This window comes from Mus caroli, chromosome 3 (assembly GCF_900094665.2).
Source record: "Mus caroli chromosome 3, CAROLI_EIJ_v1.1, whole genome shotgun sequence".
In the NCBI taxonomy this organism is placed as follows: domain Eukaryota; kingdom Metazoa; phylum Chordata; class Mammalia; order Rodentia; family Muridae; genus Mus; species Mus caroli.
In genome coordinates this window covers 137,641,018-137,658,934 of record NC_034572.1, presented here as the reverse complement: position 1 = coordinate 137,658,934, position 17,917 = coordinate 137,641,018, and the positions used below count along the sequence as shown (strand labels likewise).

The 17,917-nt window shown below is 43.3% G+C and overlaps 1 protein-coding gene across 2 annotated transcripts in view; it reads left to right on the top strand.

Moving 5' to 3' along the window:
• Positions 1-17,104, top strand: part of Hs2st1 (heparan sulfate 2-O-sulfotransferase 1) — a 138,876-nt gene extending 121,772 nt beyond the window's left edge. The window contains exons 4-7 of one of the 2 annotated variants that reach the window (XM_021158681.1): positions 470-608; positions 10,535-10,632; positions 12,574-12,731; positions 13,489-17,104. In XM_021158681.1, the coding sequence (XP_021014340.1) occupies positions 470-608; positions 10,535-10,632; positions 12,574-12,731; positions 13,489-13,715 (622 nt within the window). In that variant the 3' untranslated portion in view covers positions 13,716-17,104. Of the gene's footprint in view, positions 1-469; positions 609-10,534; positions 10,633-12,573; positions 12,732-13,485 lie in introns of both variants that reach the window. The other variant, XM_021158680.2, reaches the window with a different exon arrangement.
• The last annotated feature ends 813 nt before the right edge of the window (positions 17,105-17,917 follow it).

The following is a 17,917-nucleotide window of genomic DNA, read 5'->3' as shown; positions in this document are numbered from 1 at the left end:
TGATGGGTGGGACATGTGTCCGTGTCTGAGTGCCACACAGGGCTCATGAATGAGAAACTAGTGATAGGCTCCCTGGGATCTGGTCTCAACATAGGCTGTGTGGCTGCTTAAACTCCTCAATAAACAGCAGCATAAATATGCCGCTGAGGCACAGTGTGGCTGGACAGGGCTGCCAGGGCGGCACTCACCTCCAGCGTGTCTGCTAGGCCGAGTCCCTCAGGACAGGACGCCTCCTTACTCTTTGAGGGCATAGGTAGACATTCTCTATTGTTTCTTGAATTATTTTTATTTGCTTTGTTGCATCCTGAATATGAAATATTTCCCAGTCTTCACATAGTCAATTTTATTTTAGTTCATTTATTTTATTATTTCTGTATACCACGAGTACTTTAGATTTTTGCATATAATTTCAGGGAGTGCCTTAACTAATGAGAGTCCTAACCTCATCCCTGGCATTCTGCTCTTTCAGATTCGGTGTGAAGAAGAAACCGATTTATATCAATGTCATCAGGGACCCTATTGAGAGGCTAGTTTCCTACTATTACTTCCTGAGGTTTGGAGATGATTACAGACCAGGACTAAGGAGACGGAAACAAGGAGACAAAAAGGTAACGCGCTTGCTGCTGCTCCTACGTGTACTCTTCCTTTACTGTGGACATTTTGGAAGGAGCTCAGGACTGTACAGAAACGGCATTCTGTGACTGCATGTTTGTCTTCTTACAGTCCTGCTGTGTAAGTTACTGTTCTCAGCACCGTGACAGAAGCAGCTTGCGGAGTGGAGAGATTGTTTCAGTTCCCAGTCTGAAACAGTGCATGGGGCGGGGAGATGTGTGGTGGAAGAGACACGAGAGGGAGGAGGCGCCTCCATGAGTGCAGAGCTCTGCTCTGCTTGCTTCCTCCCCTCTGTTCAGTCCAGGGCACGTGTGTCCGAGCATGCACACACACACACACACACACACACACACACACACACACGCACTGTGAGGTGCTGCTACACATGTTCAGTTATAAATCCCTGGAGATGCCGTCACAAAGCCAAAACTTTGTCTACAAGGTGATAAAAGTTGATAATCAATACTGACCGTTACACCTGCCAACAATTTTCTAGGAGGCCATTATCGGTGAACCTGTTTCCATATACTTTGGTTCTTAGTCTTAAGATGGCCGTCTCCATTTCCTTGTAATCATGAGTTTATGAAATTGTTTTGCTAAGGCAGCTTCAGGCAGTGTGAAAGTGACAAGCACAGCAAGTATCTCAGGTACAGACCTGGGGTTTCACCAGAGCCCAGCTCTCAGAACCACCGTGGTTTTGCTCTCTTTCAGTGGGACACCTTTATAGCTTCCTTTGCTCAAACGTTTTCCGGGGAAGGGCAGAGAGGTGGGTTAGCCACTGAAGGTGCTTGATGACCTGAGTCCATTTTATGGTGCCCATACGGTGGAAGGACTGGACTGGCCTCTTGCTGCGGTGCATGTGCACACACACACACACACACACACTAAATGTAAATGTATTTAATTACCTAAGGCTTAAGAGACCAATCTAATAAGATCTTACACCCACCTGTCTGTAGCTCACTTATCCCATGTGCTCAGCCAGTGTTTCAGCCACTCGAAATGAAGATGTCCTTGGAACTTATTATTATTGCTTCATACTTTTTCTCCGTAAAATCCCCGTTGTTTACAGTTAAGATTGAACTTTGACCTTACCTCTGCCGTGGCGGCTCCTGAGCTGAGTTACTCACTTCCGTTCAGATCTCCACTTTAAAGCATTTGCTTTATGGCATTCAGACTCTGTGTATATATTATATATTATAAATGTGGTGAGGTTTGTGACGCTTAAACCCTAAAGTTTGTCACAGAGCCTAGTTTACTGGTGAATCCCCAAGCGGCCAGGGTGTGTGCGTATTAAAGTGCTGCAGAATTGGCGTAGTGTGACAACTCGTGTACAGCGTTTCCTAAGTCAAGTGTTAGCTCTGTTGCCTGAAAATAAAGGGCCCAGGACTGGAGAGATGGCTCAGTGCTTAAGAACACCTCCTGCCCTGTGAGGGCCCTGGTTTGGTTTGCAGAACTTATGCTTCATAGCTCACAACTGTGTGTAATGTCAGCCCCAGGGGATTGCCCTCGGCAAGCGTGTGCATGTGTGTGCAGTATGCATGCTGTGGGTGGGGGAGAACGCATGCATGTGTAAGCACACTCATGCATGCACACACAAATATTAAAGAAAATTAGGACCCCAGAGAACTTTTGTTTATGTAGCCAACTGTTAGTGTTTATCAGTACGAGTAAACTCATAGATAATTTTAGCTTGTTTTATTTTCCCCATTTATTTTATATTATTTTTGAGAAGGGTGTGTGTGCCACAGAGCACATGACAGAGGACAGCTTGTTGGACTTGGCCTCTCACCATGTGGGTTTCAGGAGTCGGACTTCAGTCCTCAGGCTTGGGGCAAGCACGTTTACCTGCCAAGCCACCTCACTAGCCAGAGGGCTTCCTTAAAGGGTCATTTTAGGACACCTGTCCCATGGTAACACATAACATCTGGTGTGAAGAAACCTCCTCCCTACAGAAGCGAAGAGAGTGCCATTCACTTGCACTTCTTTTGGTTAAGTACATAAAGAAAGAAAATCCAGCTTTATGCATGTATGCAATTGGAAAAGAGAGTTTTAATAGCCTTTCCCAAAAATTAAGGCTACTTTTTAATACTACAGTGAATTTGATAACTGGAAGGTCAGAGTGTAGAGTATGAAGCTACAGTCTGACGTTGTACTTGGAATTGGTCTCAGTTTTCAAACATCCTTCATTGTCCATACAGTAATACACAGGGCTCCCAAGGGTTAATGCATTTGATTACAGTGTCAGAAGTTCATGTTAGTCCCACTGCAGACCACTATCAGCAAGAGCTGGGAGAAGCTGCATTTTGGAAACTTGTACTTGTCACCATGAGCCTGCAGTTCACCAGCACTGGAAGCTGTTGCAGATAATGCCTGTGTAGAATCTGTTATTAGCAGCAAATCTGTTACTGACAGGGATGCTCAATGCCCTATAGATTGTAGGCTGCTTTAAGGAGTATGGCCTCTCCTTAGTAGCATCTTCTACATCTCAGATAAGACCTCAGCATGTCTCCAAGCATGGCCAATGTCATCTGAGAATAGCCAAAGCCACCAGAGACCAGCACAGCTCAAGGTGAGGGCCACGCACTGATACAGTCTTGCCTGTCTCCTTTCAAGTGACACAATTGGCTCCTTTTAAGAAAGCTTCGTCAGCCGGGCGTGGTGGCGCATGCCTTTAATCCCAGCACTCGGGAGGCAGAGGCAGGCGGATTTCTGAGTTCGAGGCCAGCCTGGTCTACAAAGTGAGTTNAAAAAAAAAAAAAAGAAAGAAAGCTTCGTCAAACACTCAAGCTGGAGTCCCATTGTCTCAGCTGTTTTTAGCAACTTCGCGTGGCTTCCAAACATCTGGCACTGCTAATTCTCGCCATTTATAATTTCTACACAGCATTGCCCTCAGGCTACTGTAGCCTCAGGCTTTTCCAACTACACCCAATTCCTGAAGTATTAACACTGATACTTACTGTCAATGAATAACTGCCTAGGCCATAAGCTTGGGAGTGTTCCCCAACTAGCTCATAACCTAACCTGTTTATTCTATTCTAGGATAGGTCCTGTCACATGGCTAGTTCATCTCCTCAGGTTCATGTGACCATCTCCATTGTTGGGGTGAATTTCTTCCCACAGCTGATTCTATCCCAGAATCCTCTCTCCCTGCCAGAATTCCCACATCCTTTTTCCTGCCTAAGATAGTAGGCCAACAGCTTTCTAATTGATGTGTGGTACTTCCATACAGTACACAAAAGATTCTCTCCACATTTCCCTTTTAGTCCAATAAAAGTCTCTTACTCTTAACAATAATAGACCATATATAATAATAACAATTATGAAAACTAACAGGTCAGATTACATTCATGATGTCCAGTCCATGTACCTTTGGACACCTTGGACAAAGCAGTCTACTCTCTGTCCTATCTTTTTGAGTTCAGAGTTCTGTACCTTCAATTTCTATCAAAGCTTGCATTATCAACCTAAAACATCTTCCTAGGTTTAAAAAGATTTTCTTAAATCCCAAACAACGTAAACTTAATGGTAAAACTATAACCAGCTAGTCTTCACTTCCATCAGAGAACTGAGAAGGAATAAATACTACTTGAGTATGCAGGAAACACAAGCAAGCAGTTTCCAAAACTCTAGGAATGACGAAGTTCCTGAACGGTCCCCCACATTTCTCTGTGTGTTGGAGCATCATCTTCAGCCTTCTGGCCCAGAATGTCTGACAGACTTTCTGTGAAGCAGGAAATATGAAGGACTGCCTACCCTGTTGTAGCAAGGCTCAGCAGTCAACTTCCCTGCGCCTTGTCTGTCCAGTTTGCACAGCACACTGTCGGCTGTTGGCGTAATGTTACTATGCACTCTGTAAAGACTATCCTTGTATTATTCAAATGCTGGTTTTTCTGCCCCCAACCCCCTATCTGGCTGCATCTGGACATGACCTTGTAATGCTTATTCTCAGAATCTCCTGCCCTAGTGTTGTGGAAACAGTGCTACTTATTTATTCTCTGACTTGTCAGTTGAAAGCTGATCAGCCAGTTACTGAGCAGGGGAGACAACAGGGCCGGACTTCTGATTCCAGTGAGGGGATCAGAAAAGGGGAGAGAGAAAAAAGAGGATTCACCATGTGGAGAGGGTCTGGAAGACACCATGAGAACATATTTGGAGCAGAGAGAGCCAGATCAATACTAAAATACAAGTATCTCAGGGATTTTTGGCTGGGAGGTAGCCAGATTAATTTAGAGAATTAAAACAGATTAATAACATTGCTCAGTTAATTGTGCTTGGAATCTTTATTAAATAAATCTAGTAGTTTCTTTTTATTATTATTTATTAGTCTTATTTATCTGGGAGCTAGTAGGATAAAGGAAAAATGACTACTTAGAAAGTTGCTCTACCCGTCAGCAGTTGGCCTTGCCCAGTGGTTAGTTGGCCATTTTGCAGCTAACTCCATCTGGAGGTTCTTCAATGCTCATCTTCTTTGAAGTAGAGTGGGGTGCTTCCAGGAGCTGACATGTCTAGTTGTCAAAAAAGGCCTTTTATTAATAAAAAATCTTTAAATGTCATATTGTGTAGATCTCTGGGGTTTTTGAAGCCCATCTGTCTGTCTGTCTGTCTGTCTGTCTGTCTGTCTGTCATATACCTGAATAGGCAAATATTGCTTGTGTCTAGCTATTTACTATCTGTCCAACCTTGGAAATACATTTCTGTAATAGAAACTAGACTAGTATATAACATGACCGTAAGTTTGATTAATGATTAGCTTGCATTTCCTAATATCCTAAACAGTTTGCAATAGCAGTTTTCAAAAGGACTACAACTTAACATTGCATTTTTTAAGAAGTACAGAGAATTACAATACCTTAAAATAAGTTGATGCATAGTGTGTTATAACCAAATATAACCTTAGCTTTGTGTGAGTTTACAAAGATCTATACCAATGTAAGATTTTTGGCTTGAGGTAGCACTGTATTGTATGAGTAGATTCAATAATCAACCCTTTGTTACTCCTATAGCCTCCCTTTTTTTCTTTTCAACTCTTCTCCCCCCTTTCCCTTTAGCATAAGAAAGAAGGATAGAGGAAAGAGAAAGCGAGAAATCCCTGAGTCAAGACCATTAACAACTTGTAACCAGCCTGCCTTTAATGACAACAACCCATTGAACAATCAGAAGCCATCAGCCTGCCTTTTAAGAATGGGGCATCACTCTCTAAAAATTGCTTCCTGCTGATTTAGGGCATCACTTTCCTTTCGTCCCCTCTCTCCAAATGATATTGGTCAGTCTTCAAGCTAGCTATAGCATTTGCTGTCCAGTCTTTGCATGCTGAGAAAATTCAGGGTTTAAAGTCCTGACTGGGCCAGTCTATGATGGTGGACGATTTTGCTAGTCGTTTCGAAATTGTCCTGGATGCAGAATTTTAAGAAAACAGCATTAAGGCAGTCTGAGGTCAGCTCAAGCAGGATGCTGGAATAAATATGTCTCAATGTCTCAGCATCTCTGAGGGTAAATATTATCAGAGCAGCATTGACTTGATTGGTGCCTATAAACACACGAACTCTCACAGGTAGTACATACATTTCTGCAATAACATATGTATGGAATGTACAATGTACACAATTCTGTTCAAGATGATTCTCTGCTCTCTGATGATGCTCTGGGTAAGGCATCTGTTTTCTTTATAAGTTAGTTTGGATTGTAAAACTAAGCTGTAATATCAATTTCTGTCTATGCCATTTGAAAAGATGGTGTGATATGTCCTGACAGTTCTGTAGCCAACAAGATGTATTGCCTACATATCCATAGTTTCAGTCTGTCTGAGACATTGTCATGTCTCAGACGTTCTCAGTGCTGTTCCCATGTAGAGGGATCAGCAATACAAGTTACCTGCTTTGTTGGTCTTCATGGTTTCTTTCTTTTCTGTTTGCAGCCAAGGTCTTCAGGGAGTCTCCCCCACTGGTAAATCTGATGTTTGGGGTTTTGTTTTGTTTTTATTTTATTTTATTTTTATTAATTTGGAAGGAATCCACAACTTTTCTTTTCCTATGGAAACAGAGACAAAGCCTCTTCCCAGCATAACACATTTCCTTCCCTCCACATATAAACAGACTGATTTAGTTCAACAATTTTTTTTTGATAAGCCAATGTATTTTAGCAATTGTTACTTGTTTCATTGGCAACCAAAAGAATTAAAGTCAATGAAGCATTATTAAACTATCATTGGGAGACCATATCCTCCTTATATTCTGTGAGCATTTCCTTTAAAGTCCTGTTAGATTTCTCTGTACTTGCATCTGTCTCTGTGATAAAACACTGACCAAAAGCAACGTGGGGAAGAAATTTCATCTTAGATCTTGTAGTACATTAACCAAAGAAGCCAGGGCACGATCTAGGCTGGGCAGGAACTGAAGGCAGGAACTGGAGCAAGAGACAATGAAGTACTGCTTAGTGGCTTGTTCCTCATGAGGTACTCAGCCTGCTTTGTTTCCTGCCCGCCCCCCATTCATTGATTGATTGATTGATTGATTGATTGAATGTATGTGTAGCTGTAGCTGTCTTCAGACACACCAGAAGAGGGCATCAGATCCCATTACAGATGGTTGTGAGCCATCATGTGATTGTCGGGAATTGAACTCAGGATCTCGGGAAGAACAGTCAATGTTCTTAACTGCTGAGCCATCTCTCCAGCCCTTCAGCCTACTTTCTTAAAGGGTAGCACTACCCACAGCAAATTGGACCCTCCCACTTCAATCATCAATCAAGAAAATGCACCACAGACTTGCCCACAGGCCACCCAAGGGCATCTTCTCAATTGAGATGGAAAAGATCTCTACCTAAAGGATTCTAGCTTTTGTCAAGTTGACATAAAGCTAGCTAACACAGAGAGCACAACCTAACCATATTTCCACATTTGATGAGTGAATTACATCATATGCTATAAAGCAAACAATTCAGATAAGATGCTCACATAGAAGCCTTGGGGGTAGCCCTGCTGTCCTGGAACTCACTGTATATTAGGCTAGCCTTAAACTCACAGAGATCCACCTGCCTCCACCTCTCTGCCCCACTGCCTCCACCTCCTTAGTGTTGGGGTTAAAGTCATGTACCACTACACCTGGCTAACTTTCTTTTTTAAAAAAGTTATTGTTTTGCTTGTCGTTTTGTGTTTGTGATTCAGTGGGGTCTCTCATAGCTAGGACTAGCACCAAACTCAGCCGTTGTAGCCTCAAGGATGGTCTTGAACTTCTGGCCTCCAGCTCCCACGTGCTGGGGCTGTGTGCACGTACTTAGCACTCCTGTTAAGATCTAGACTCTTGAGGAAGCTCTGTGGCACGCTGTCCGTCAAGTGCCCAGTGTCCTCATAGATTGCTGTCTACTGTTCCTCTGGACACCTTCATGCTTGGTTGAATTCAGGGCATGATTACATCTGCTCTGTGGTCCACTGGGAAAAAGGAAGGGAAAGCAAGTGGTTTTTGCCAAAGCAGGTGGCCCAGAAGTTGTCCATGTTTGCCATCAGTCCACTAGCAGGCCTGTGACCCTATGGCCACACTGAATCCCATGCAAGAGAGGCTAACAGTTCAGGCCCACAGAAGGTTTGGTTTGGAGGTAACTTTAGTCTGCCCCAGTCAGGTAGCAGATTTAAAACACGGCCTAAAAACAGACTTGAAGATGTTCTAAATTTTCTTTGCCTGGAGGACTAAAATACTTGAAGAACACAGGAACTAGGAGTTTGCTAATTAAAGAATTGAGTTAAAATAGCCATCCAGTATGATTATTCAGTTTAATTAAAATAGTATGCATGAAATCTCCAGAGTTGTCTGCAGATAGTCTGCACTGTCTACATACTAATTGTGTGGAAGCTTTTAGTATTGCAGTCTCCTTAACATGCCACAACCTTTTTAATGTGCTTGGATGTCACACACACAACCGTGTGGCACCCATGGGATGGGTGTGGGGATGGTGAGGCTAGTTAGTAAGTTACTCCTCTCCTGCCTTGTACTCTAGCCTGGTACAGTCATGAAGAAGCAGAGTCTGTGTACTGAGGTACAGGGAACAGTCATGGGATCAGAAACTTCCTAACCTGTCACACTTAGTTCCTTGAGCTACACTCTTTGTGAAAATTGGGGCACAATAGAGATAAGTGGAGACGAAACATATGCTTGCTTGATTTTTTTTTTTTCTTTTAAGCTAACTTGCCTTGTGGTAAAAACCACTTTGGGGGTTGGCTTCCAGCAGGAGATCTAAACCAGAACTGTCTTAGGTTCTTGTCCTCTTACTGTGACAAAATACGCTGACAAAAGCAACCTAAGAGGAAAGGGCTGGCTCCCAGTTCCAGGTCAGAGCCATCGTTTCCCGGGAGTTTGGGTTGTAGGGTGGCGTCTGTAGTCAGCTGTAGAGGACGGTTAGTTAACCAACGCATTCATGCTGTGTTCAGCTCACATTCTAGTTCCAATAAGTAATTTATTTTCCCCCTTTCCTTTCCTCCCTCCAAGCCCTCTTATGTACCTGCCCCCTCCCTGCGGCACACTCAAGCAGGTCTTCTTACCTCAGTTATGCATCTGAGATAACCTCCCATAAGCACAGCCAGACACCAACCTAATTTAAACACATTTTACCCAACACGGGGGAGGCAGGAGCAGGCAGGTCGCTGAATTCAGGGACAGTCTGGTCTAAGTCATGAGATCCTGTATTTAAAAAAAAAAAACAACAACAACAACTCTCCCTCACACAGACTGGCTAGGAAAGGCCTAAGTAATGCAGTGGCCAAGGGCACCGTTTTCCACTTAGACAGATTGCGCATACATAATGCGAATCCAGGGAAACGGTGAGAGCGATCTCATATGTGTCGTGAAAAGAGTGGCCTTGTCTCCAGCTCACCACACTTCCTCTAGTACTGTCATTCGAAAGGAGGTTTTTGCAGCAGTACTTCCATGTGCTAGTTCTGCCTACAGTCGTGTGGCACCGTACAGTGTGCTCCGGCATGCAGTGTGCACATGGCATGATCTTTTCAGGCTCTGGCCATAGTTGAGGAGCAGGACACATGATGTCACAGGTCCATGAAGCTTCCTGTGGACATAAAGGTGACACATGCAGACAAGTGTGTACCCTTCCTCAGAGCTGGCTGTTAGCAAGGCAGCATATACAACTCAAAAGAGGAAAAGCGCCTTTCCACCAGAAGGCTGGCCTCATGTAACCTCTGTTAGAAGAATCAGTCTACCAAGGAAGAGCATTTTAGCAGAGTTACAGAGATTTGGGGTACCATAATACGTTGAAGAAGCCATAGGACAGACTAATATGGTAAGGGCAGATGCTCCTTGTCAAAGGTAAGCAGGACTGGCGTGCTGAAAGCACACCAGTGCTGCTGAAGGGCAGGGCAGGGAGCGGGCCCTCACTGGTGTTTCTCACTAGAGGTCAGATGTGTGGATGGTTGGGAACCATGTGTTTGTACTGGGAACTTAGCTCGCTCCTCTGCAGGAACAAGTGCTCTTAACCACTGAGCCATCTCCCCCATCCCACATACTTGCACTCGTTCCTTCCTAACTTACTGTGTTACCTATTTGAGAGCTGGAGAGATGAGTCACTGAGTAGAGCACTTGCCTTGCCATGTGGAGACCTGGGTTCAGCTCCCTCCGACGTGTAAAGCTGGGTGCGATGGTGACCATCTAAACTCGCAATGGTTTTTGGTGAGACGGGTACTGTGAGGACAAGAGAATTCCTTAATCTTGTGGGCCAGGTAGCCCAATGCCCTCAGCAGCAAATAAAAGACCCTGTTTCAAACAAGACATAAGGTAAGGGCGGATGCCCAGGGTTGTTCTGACCTTCCTGCACACCATGGCATCCTATACTTACAAGCACACGTACATTCAGAGAGTAAGTCCTCCTTTTTGTTTTTTTGGTTTTTTTTGACTTGCCCATGCTCTTCCCTTTGCTACAGACCTTCGATGAATGTGTGGCTGAGGGCGGCTCAGACTGTGCTCCAGAGAAGCTCTGGCTTCAGATCCCGTTCTTCTGTGGCCACAGCTCAGAATGCTGGTAGGAAAATAAACGAAACTAAGGCGGGCTTCTTCTTCTTTACCTCCATAACCCACATCCCATGAGCAGGGCTGGGGTAGCCAGGACTGCATAGAGAATTATGAGAGTCCGAACCACACATGACATGTAAATATCTAGATTTGTTTTCTCTAAATGGTTTTAAAGGTTCATTATCAAACGCTCTCATGGTGTGGCTTATCAACTGCAGTTGTTATTTTTGCTTTGGGGTTCTGTTTTGCTGAATTCCAGCAGAGGATCTTAGAGGTCAGAGGTCATTTCAGAAACCTTATTTTGTCCTAAGTTTACTGCTTCAAGTAGATCAAACAAAGCCAAGAAGTATTCATCTGATTTTATTGTTAAACTTATTTTGAGTTTTTAAGTATCCAACAATACTCTTATAACGTGTGGTTGTAATATAGTCAGCTAGTAAACACGAAGTACAGAAAAGATTTTACTTTAAAAAAAACCTTATATCCCCAGAATGTTCTGTGTCCAAGTTCTTTAAATAATTGTACACATTTATTTATTCTAGTCAACCGTTTATTTTGGGGGCTCTAAAGATGAGATCTGGAGTCTTGTACAAGCGAGGCAAGGAATGTATCACCGGGCTGTGTGCCCGCTCTCTGGTTTCCTGAACTTAGCCATGCTTGGTTTATTTTCAATCATTTTGATAGAGAATACAGAAACAAAATCCATTCTGAATTAGTATATTTCTTAAACTATAATAGGAAATTCAAGAGATTTCTAAATTATCTGAGCAATGTAGATTGACAGAAAGTTTAAGGTCCTGCCTGTAGACTGCTCCAAAGCATCGTCATAGAAAGAGAATTGGAGACACTGGGAGAGTCTTTCGGGATTTAGCCACTTTCTCTGAAAAGGCAACTAGTTCAATGGCCCAGATATGGCAGAGAACTTGCTTTTTGTAAATAAAGCTTTATAGAGCACAGCCACTAATGCTGGTGCATTTACCATCTGCTAAGCTAGCAGAGTTAAACAATATGGTTTAAACCATATAGCCTACAAAGCCTAAAACATTTACTCTCTGCCTTTTGTAGAAAAAGTTTGCCAGGCCCTGCTTTTGAATAATAAAAAGTATTACCTAATTGAGTTTTAAATAGAGAGAATACTTACTATAGTTCATACACATCTTGGGGAGACCTTAGAAATCAGCCAAGCCCTTCTCCCTCCCTCCCTTGAATGTTCTTTTGAGGTAGAATCTCTTGTAGCCCAGGCTGCCCTTGAACTTGGAACCCTCCTGCCTCCACTTCCCCAGTGCCAGGATAACAGGAATGTACCACCACACCCAGGTTTTTGGCTTGTGGTTCTGACTTTGTTTTAATAGTTGAGAAAACAAAGAGTGAAGCCACAGCCTTGGGATCACATTGGCACTTAAAATGCAGAGCCAGAGTTAAGCGTAAAGAATGTTGGTGCTAATTAGATCCCAGAAGTACAGTCTATTTAGGGTGAAACCCGTTAACAACATTAGCTGACACTGTAAACAAAAAGATTGTAAGCAGAGCCTCTTCTTACCTACTTTCTGTTTCTCAGAATTTCAGGAAACACTAAAGCTTATGGAAAGAAAAGACGTGGAGTTTACAAATTAAGATAAACAATAAACACAAATTGCTTCTACTTTACTAAAGGGGCTCTCAGAATGAGCAAAGTTTTAGAGTAGTTTTAAAATACATAGTGCACACTAAGTCAGATAAAGGACGTACGATCCAAACAAACCGTCCTTAAAGTCGGTTCATTGCCAGAACCCTTCAGGAGCGTCTGTCTGTGTGGAAGTGGGGAGAGTTAGAATCCAGGTCACCTTCCCAGAGGTGCCCCTCTAAGGGCGTGCTGCTGCTACTGTGCTCGCCTGCGCACCTGCCTCCCTATTTCCTCCACAACACTTAGCAGATTTCATGACCGAGTTTTATTCCTTTTCTGTGGTCTCAGGAATGTAGGGAGCAGATGGGCCATGGACCAGGCTAAGTCTAACCTCATTAATGAGTACTTCCTGGTGGGAGTCACCGAGGAGCTCGAGGACTTCATCATGCTGCTCGAGGCAGCTTTGCCCCGATTCTTCCGGGGCGCTACTGACCTCTACCGTACAGGTATGTGCATGGGAGGTTGGTTTCCACGGCCCTCACTGACTTGCTCTGTGATAAAGTAGACTACGGTTCTAGAATAGGGGTGGGGTGGGAGGGCTAAACACAAGAACAGCTATCATGGGCTGTATATCTGCAGTCACTTGTCTAAGGGCATGTCCAGACCATTGTGAGTCCATCGATATTGATGGTTTTGTGTGACAAGGTACCATCCCTCAAACTCCCCTAGAGTTTGCATCTACCATTGATTCTCCACTATTGTAGCAAATATAGGTGGTGGGAAACTAGATATAGGCTTTATCGGAATTTTTTTTTTTTTTAAATAAGCAAGCGCCAGCAAGCTGGCTCAACAGTGTGAGGGCACTTGGTGCAGGAGCCCAGATATGTGATAGGAGAAAAGGACTGACTCCAGGGACACACACACACACACACACACACACACACTGGCAGTGGTGGTTGTTAAAAAGTAAATAAATGATTCTTAGAGTGGAGAGGGTGAGAGATTCCACTTACTGAGTGGAGTCTTGCATTTACTACTTGGGCATTTTGTTGAGTCTCTTAAGGATTCACCTTGTAATGGAGCTACCTCGGATGAGGTTAGCTTTCTGGATTTTGCTGGATTATGTTATTAATGTTATAGGGCAATGTGTTACTTGCTCTTCAGATTGTCTTATTAACAGAAACCACTTCTTCAAGTAAAGAGGCATGTCTGTGTGTGTTCTGTAAGAATTATTTATGTTTCCTGTTTTTCCATCGTAAGTAGGAAAGAAATCTCACCTTAGGAAAACCACAGAGAAGAAGCTGCCCACCAAGCAGACTATCGCAAAGCTGCAGCAGTCTGACATTTGGAAGATGGAGAACGAGTTCTATGAGTTTGCTCTGGAGCAGTTCCAGTTCATCCGAGCTCACGCTGTCCGAGAGAAAGACGGAGACCTCTACATCCTGGCCCAGAACTTTTTCTATGAAAAGATTTACCCTAAGTCGAACTGAGCACAGGTGTGGCCAGAGCACTCCTGCCCCGGAGCTTGACTGTGTCACCACCTTTCTCAGCCTCCTGCTGATGCGTGTGCGAGCTGTGAGCCACGCTGAGCTGGGGACAGACATGAATGTCAAGGAGTGAGATGCTGGCGGGCTGGCGGAGTCCTGTGGAGTTTTCAACTTTCAGGCATTTTTACTTTTTTGTTGTTTCGTTTTCGTTTTCATGCTAGTTATAATCTTGTCCTGGTGCAGGGGCGGGGCTTACATTGCCTAAAATGCACACATGGACGTTTAGTCAGACGGCTGAGTACCATTTCAGAAGAGGTTCTGACGCTCGTGCTTTGCAAAGCATTTCGTTGCCTCTCCTTGAATGAAGAGGAGTCCGTTTGCCACTTACCCTTCTGGAGTTTGTGCCGCCACCTCTGCTGGATAGTGCTAAAATATGTTTGGCAGTATCTGATTTATTTGTATGAATCATGTCTCACAAAGTTTATTAGAATGTTTGATCATGTTTTCTCAGAACATTTCTGCTACAGTTGGGTTTGCCCATATTTATGTAGACTTTATTTTATTTTATTTTATTTGATGATCATTAGTGTTAAAGAAATCAACTTAAACCATGAATAATACTGTAAGAAGGTAAAAAGTTAAAGCAGTATTCCTGACTCCTGTCACCCCAGTATCCAATATTGGGATGATATTTCTAAGAATGTGGACATTATCTGAGGCTTTCTTAAGGATTTCCACATATCAATATCAAAAAAGTGAGTTTAATACTTGTTCCTTCATGGCGTATCTGTACCCCTGAACACTGGCATATTGGTGATCGCACATGGCAACTCCATCAGTGAGCTGTGATGTGGGTAGGATTTGCCTACTCTGTACTTTTACCTGTAGACTATTTTTACTACGGTGCTTTATAATGTGTTTTAAAGCATTGCATTTACAAAAGGAAAATGCTGTAAATAATTGCATATTTTATGTATTTGGACCAAAAAGTTACAAGTAAGTAGACAACAGTGGAGTTGCACCCGTTTTATTATGTCGAGTAAAGTCGTCAGACCTCCTATCCTAGTCTGGTATTTCTCGTTTAACGTTACTGTTAGGATGTCACTAAAATGAGCTAACGTAGCCTTTCAGGTTTGATAGAGAACAGTGCTCATCCCTGAGGCAGAAGTGATCATACAAAAGGTCATAGAGTCTGAGGGTTTGATCTCTGGTTCCAGCTCTGTACCTTCCTGCTGTGTGATGTTAGGAAGTCACCTGACCTCTCTGCCTCAGCTTCCTCATCTTGAGATCAGGACACTAAGACCTTCTCTCCCTGCCTCACAGGGATGTTGTGAGGACTAAGGAAGATGGCATGGTGAAGAGCACTTTAAAAGTGTGGCGTGGTGTTCAAATGTGAGGTGTTTTCACAGAAGTATCTCTAGCTGATAGTTTCACAGTCTCCATTCTTTTAACAACAAAAAGGGAAAATCCACTTTTAAGCTTTATGAGAAAAAAAAAACCTTCCTCTTGATATAAATTTGTGTTTGATAAATATCTTCTCAGTGTTTTATCTTCTGTGCTTCAGCAACTATTGAAGTGTGAACTGCTTATGCACGCGAGAGACTCAGACTGTCACTAGCTGAGGAGCAGGAAAGCCTTCTATAAGCTTGAAGGATGTTCTTGTTTGTATCTAACTTTGTCATCCGAAAATGGTGGCTATTTTACACTTGTGCTTGTTAACGTGTATTTTGTAGAATTTAATTTCTCTATTAATTCTTCACCTACTCCCTCTTTACAGCCAGAATTCGGATTCCTCTCAGACACTTTTCTAAAGGAGTAATTATTTGTATCTTTAAATGTTTCTAAACAGGACCTCATCAAACAAAGCATTTTCAACAGAAGACTTTAAAGTATTTCTCGTGTAATAGGAGGAGTGAAGGACACTCAGATCAGAAGCACTTAGGAAGATTAAAGGAATGACTGAATCACAGGTCCCACCAGGATGAAAGTATTAGGGGAACATAGCAGCATTTCCCTCCCCCTCCCTCCTTTCCAGTGAAAGTTTCTAGGTCCTGCTAAAAACAAGTTGTTTTCTTGTCCAGGCAGGCATCTGGCTGTTGAGTAAATCTGAGGTTATTCTTGAGAGTTCGCACTAAACTCTTAGGTAGTTAGGGTAGCACTTAGAACACTAACTGGGACTTTCCCTAAACTGTCCTCATAAAAGACCCGAGTAATACGTATGGTCTCTCTGCAGCTCTTACTGTTGGAAAGGAGCTGTCACAGACAGGAGAGGCAAAGGGCTGTGGTTAGAGCTTAGTAAAACCTTTATTTACAGAACAGAAGACATATTAGATATGAACCAAGAGCCACAAGCCCTCGCTCACCCTGTGAGGGATTGTCATGGAGAGGCCGTGTCTGTGTCCGGACCACGTTCTCCAAAGAGTTCCTCTACCTCCCATATCTCCCAGATCATGACCCCAAGGACTGCTTTCTGACTCAGTCTCTCCCCCGCTTCCTTCTGTCTTACCTTGCTGTCAGATGACCCGTTTTCCTTGCTCACCTGTACAGATTCAGGACATTTCTTTTATCGCTTTTGGAGTGAATGGATTCCAAGTTTCCTTTCTGGAGACTAAGAAAAGGGTCGGCTTGCTTCTCTAAGAGTCCTGGGAGCCTGGGTCTTTAGAACATATAACTGTGTAAACATATGAATAGAACCACTGAGACAATGTGTATTTTTTACATGTGGCAAATGCTTTTCTTTTTTTGACCTTTGTGCTTTTTCAGTAATTTGACCTTAGAAAAATGGTTTTTATATGATAGTAAAGGAAAATAACCACTTTGAATTTTAAAGATAATGTCAATGTGTGTATGTATCTCTGTTTATTTCCTACAGAAGAAGAGGTAGCTTTTTTGTGTTCCGCTTGTACCAGCCGTCTTCTTATTGCTGAGAAATGGCCACTATTGATAAACCTTTATGTTTTAAAACGTAGTGGGGAGGGTATATTTTGATCTCCTCTGGCTTTAATTTCTAGAGTGTCACTTAAATATGTCTGGTAGCAAACCTTGAAGCACCGCATAGATGCTGCTCCTGTGTCCCCTGATAGTCACACAGTCCCTAACATCCGCTGCTTCTGGCCTCCTGAGCATTGGATTTAAATAGCCAAAACCTACAAAGCTCCAAGTTGCCAGCCTTTTAAACACTTGCTTTTTCCTTCTGTTCTGAAAATCCAGACAGCACCTATAATTTGGACTCTACTGATCTTCCTCATTATGTGTCCTGTTGGAAACCCCTACAATCGCCTGCTCCGTCAGGGGCCTTACCAGAGTAATTTGACGTTGTATTTGCATAGATGGATATGAAATAGTTTATAGATGACAATTCTCTTTTTTGAATAAAATGAAATTTTTGAAAACTCTAAAAGTACTAGAGAACGTATCTAAAGCCCAGTTCCCTAATGCATAGCTAGTGTTTTAATTTATGTTAAAATTCTGCTCAGAGACCATCTGTGTAAGTCATCTTGCCAGCTTTGCCAGCCATCATTTTCAAACATAGCTGTGGTCCCAGGAGCCTCTATTACGGGAGTATCTGGAACCTAAGACTTCTACGAAACTTGTGTTTTAGGAGCTCGAATGCTTCTGCTTCGTGACATACTAGTGCCATTGCTGTCAAGTCTTCGCATCGTTGTACCTGGGACAGAGTTGCTATATGCAGGGGGCGTGGGTGGGGGAGTATGGACAGACTGCTCTGCAGGCAGTCTTCTGAGAGGAAAGACATTCGAGGGGCTGGGTGGCCATTTGGTCACATTCATCCTATACTTTAATGCCATGTGGCTTGGTGACCTTTGCAGTGCTATTTATGGAATGGACCCTGATTGTTATGACCTGTTAAAGGTGAGCTCTCGAGCCGTGTAGACATGCTGTTACAGCCTGTCCAGAGTGAGGTCATGGGAGCAGCTCTAAGTCAGGGTCCAGTGTAACTTAGAGACACACACATGGTGAATGGCGGCTTTAGCTAATCATGCCCACCCCTTCCCTGCCCTCTGTCCCCTTCCCCCTCTCCTCCCCTCTCCCTGCCCTCTCTACCCACCACTGTCATTTATGCTACACAGTCCAACTTGAAACGACTTTGTCACATCCCTTGGAGAGACAATCACCCCCTTTCCTCAGCATTCTTACAACGCTGTGCCGCGTAAGTGTTCCTGTCTGATACCTGGAAGAAAAGCTAT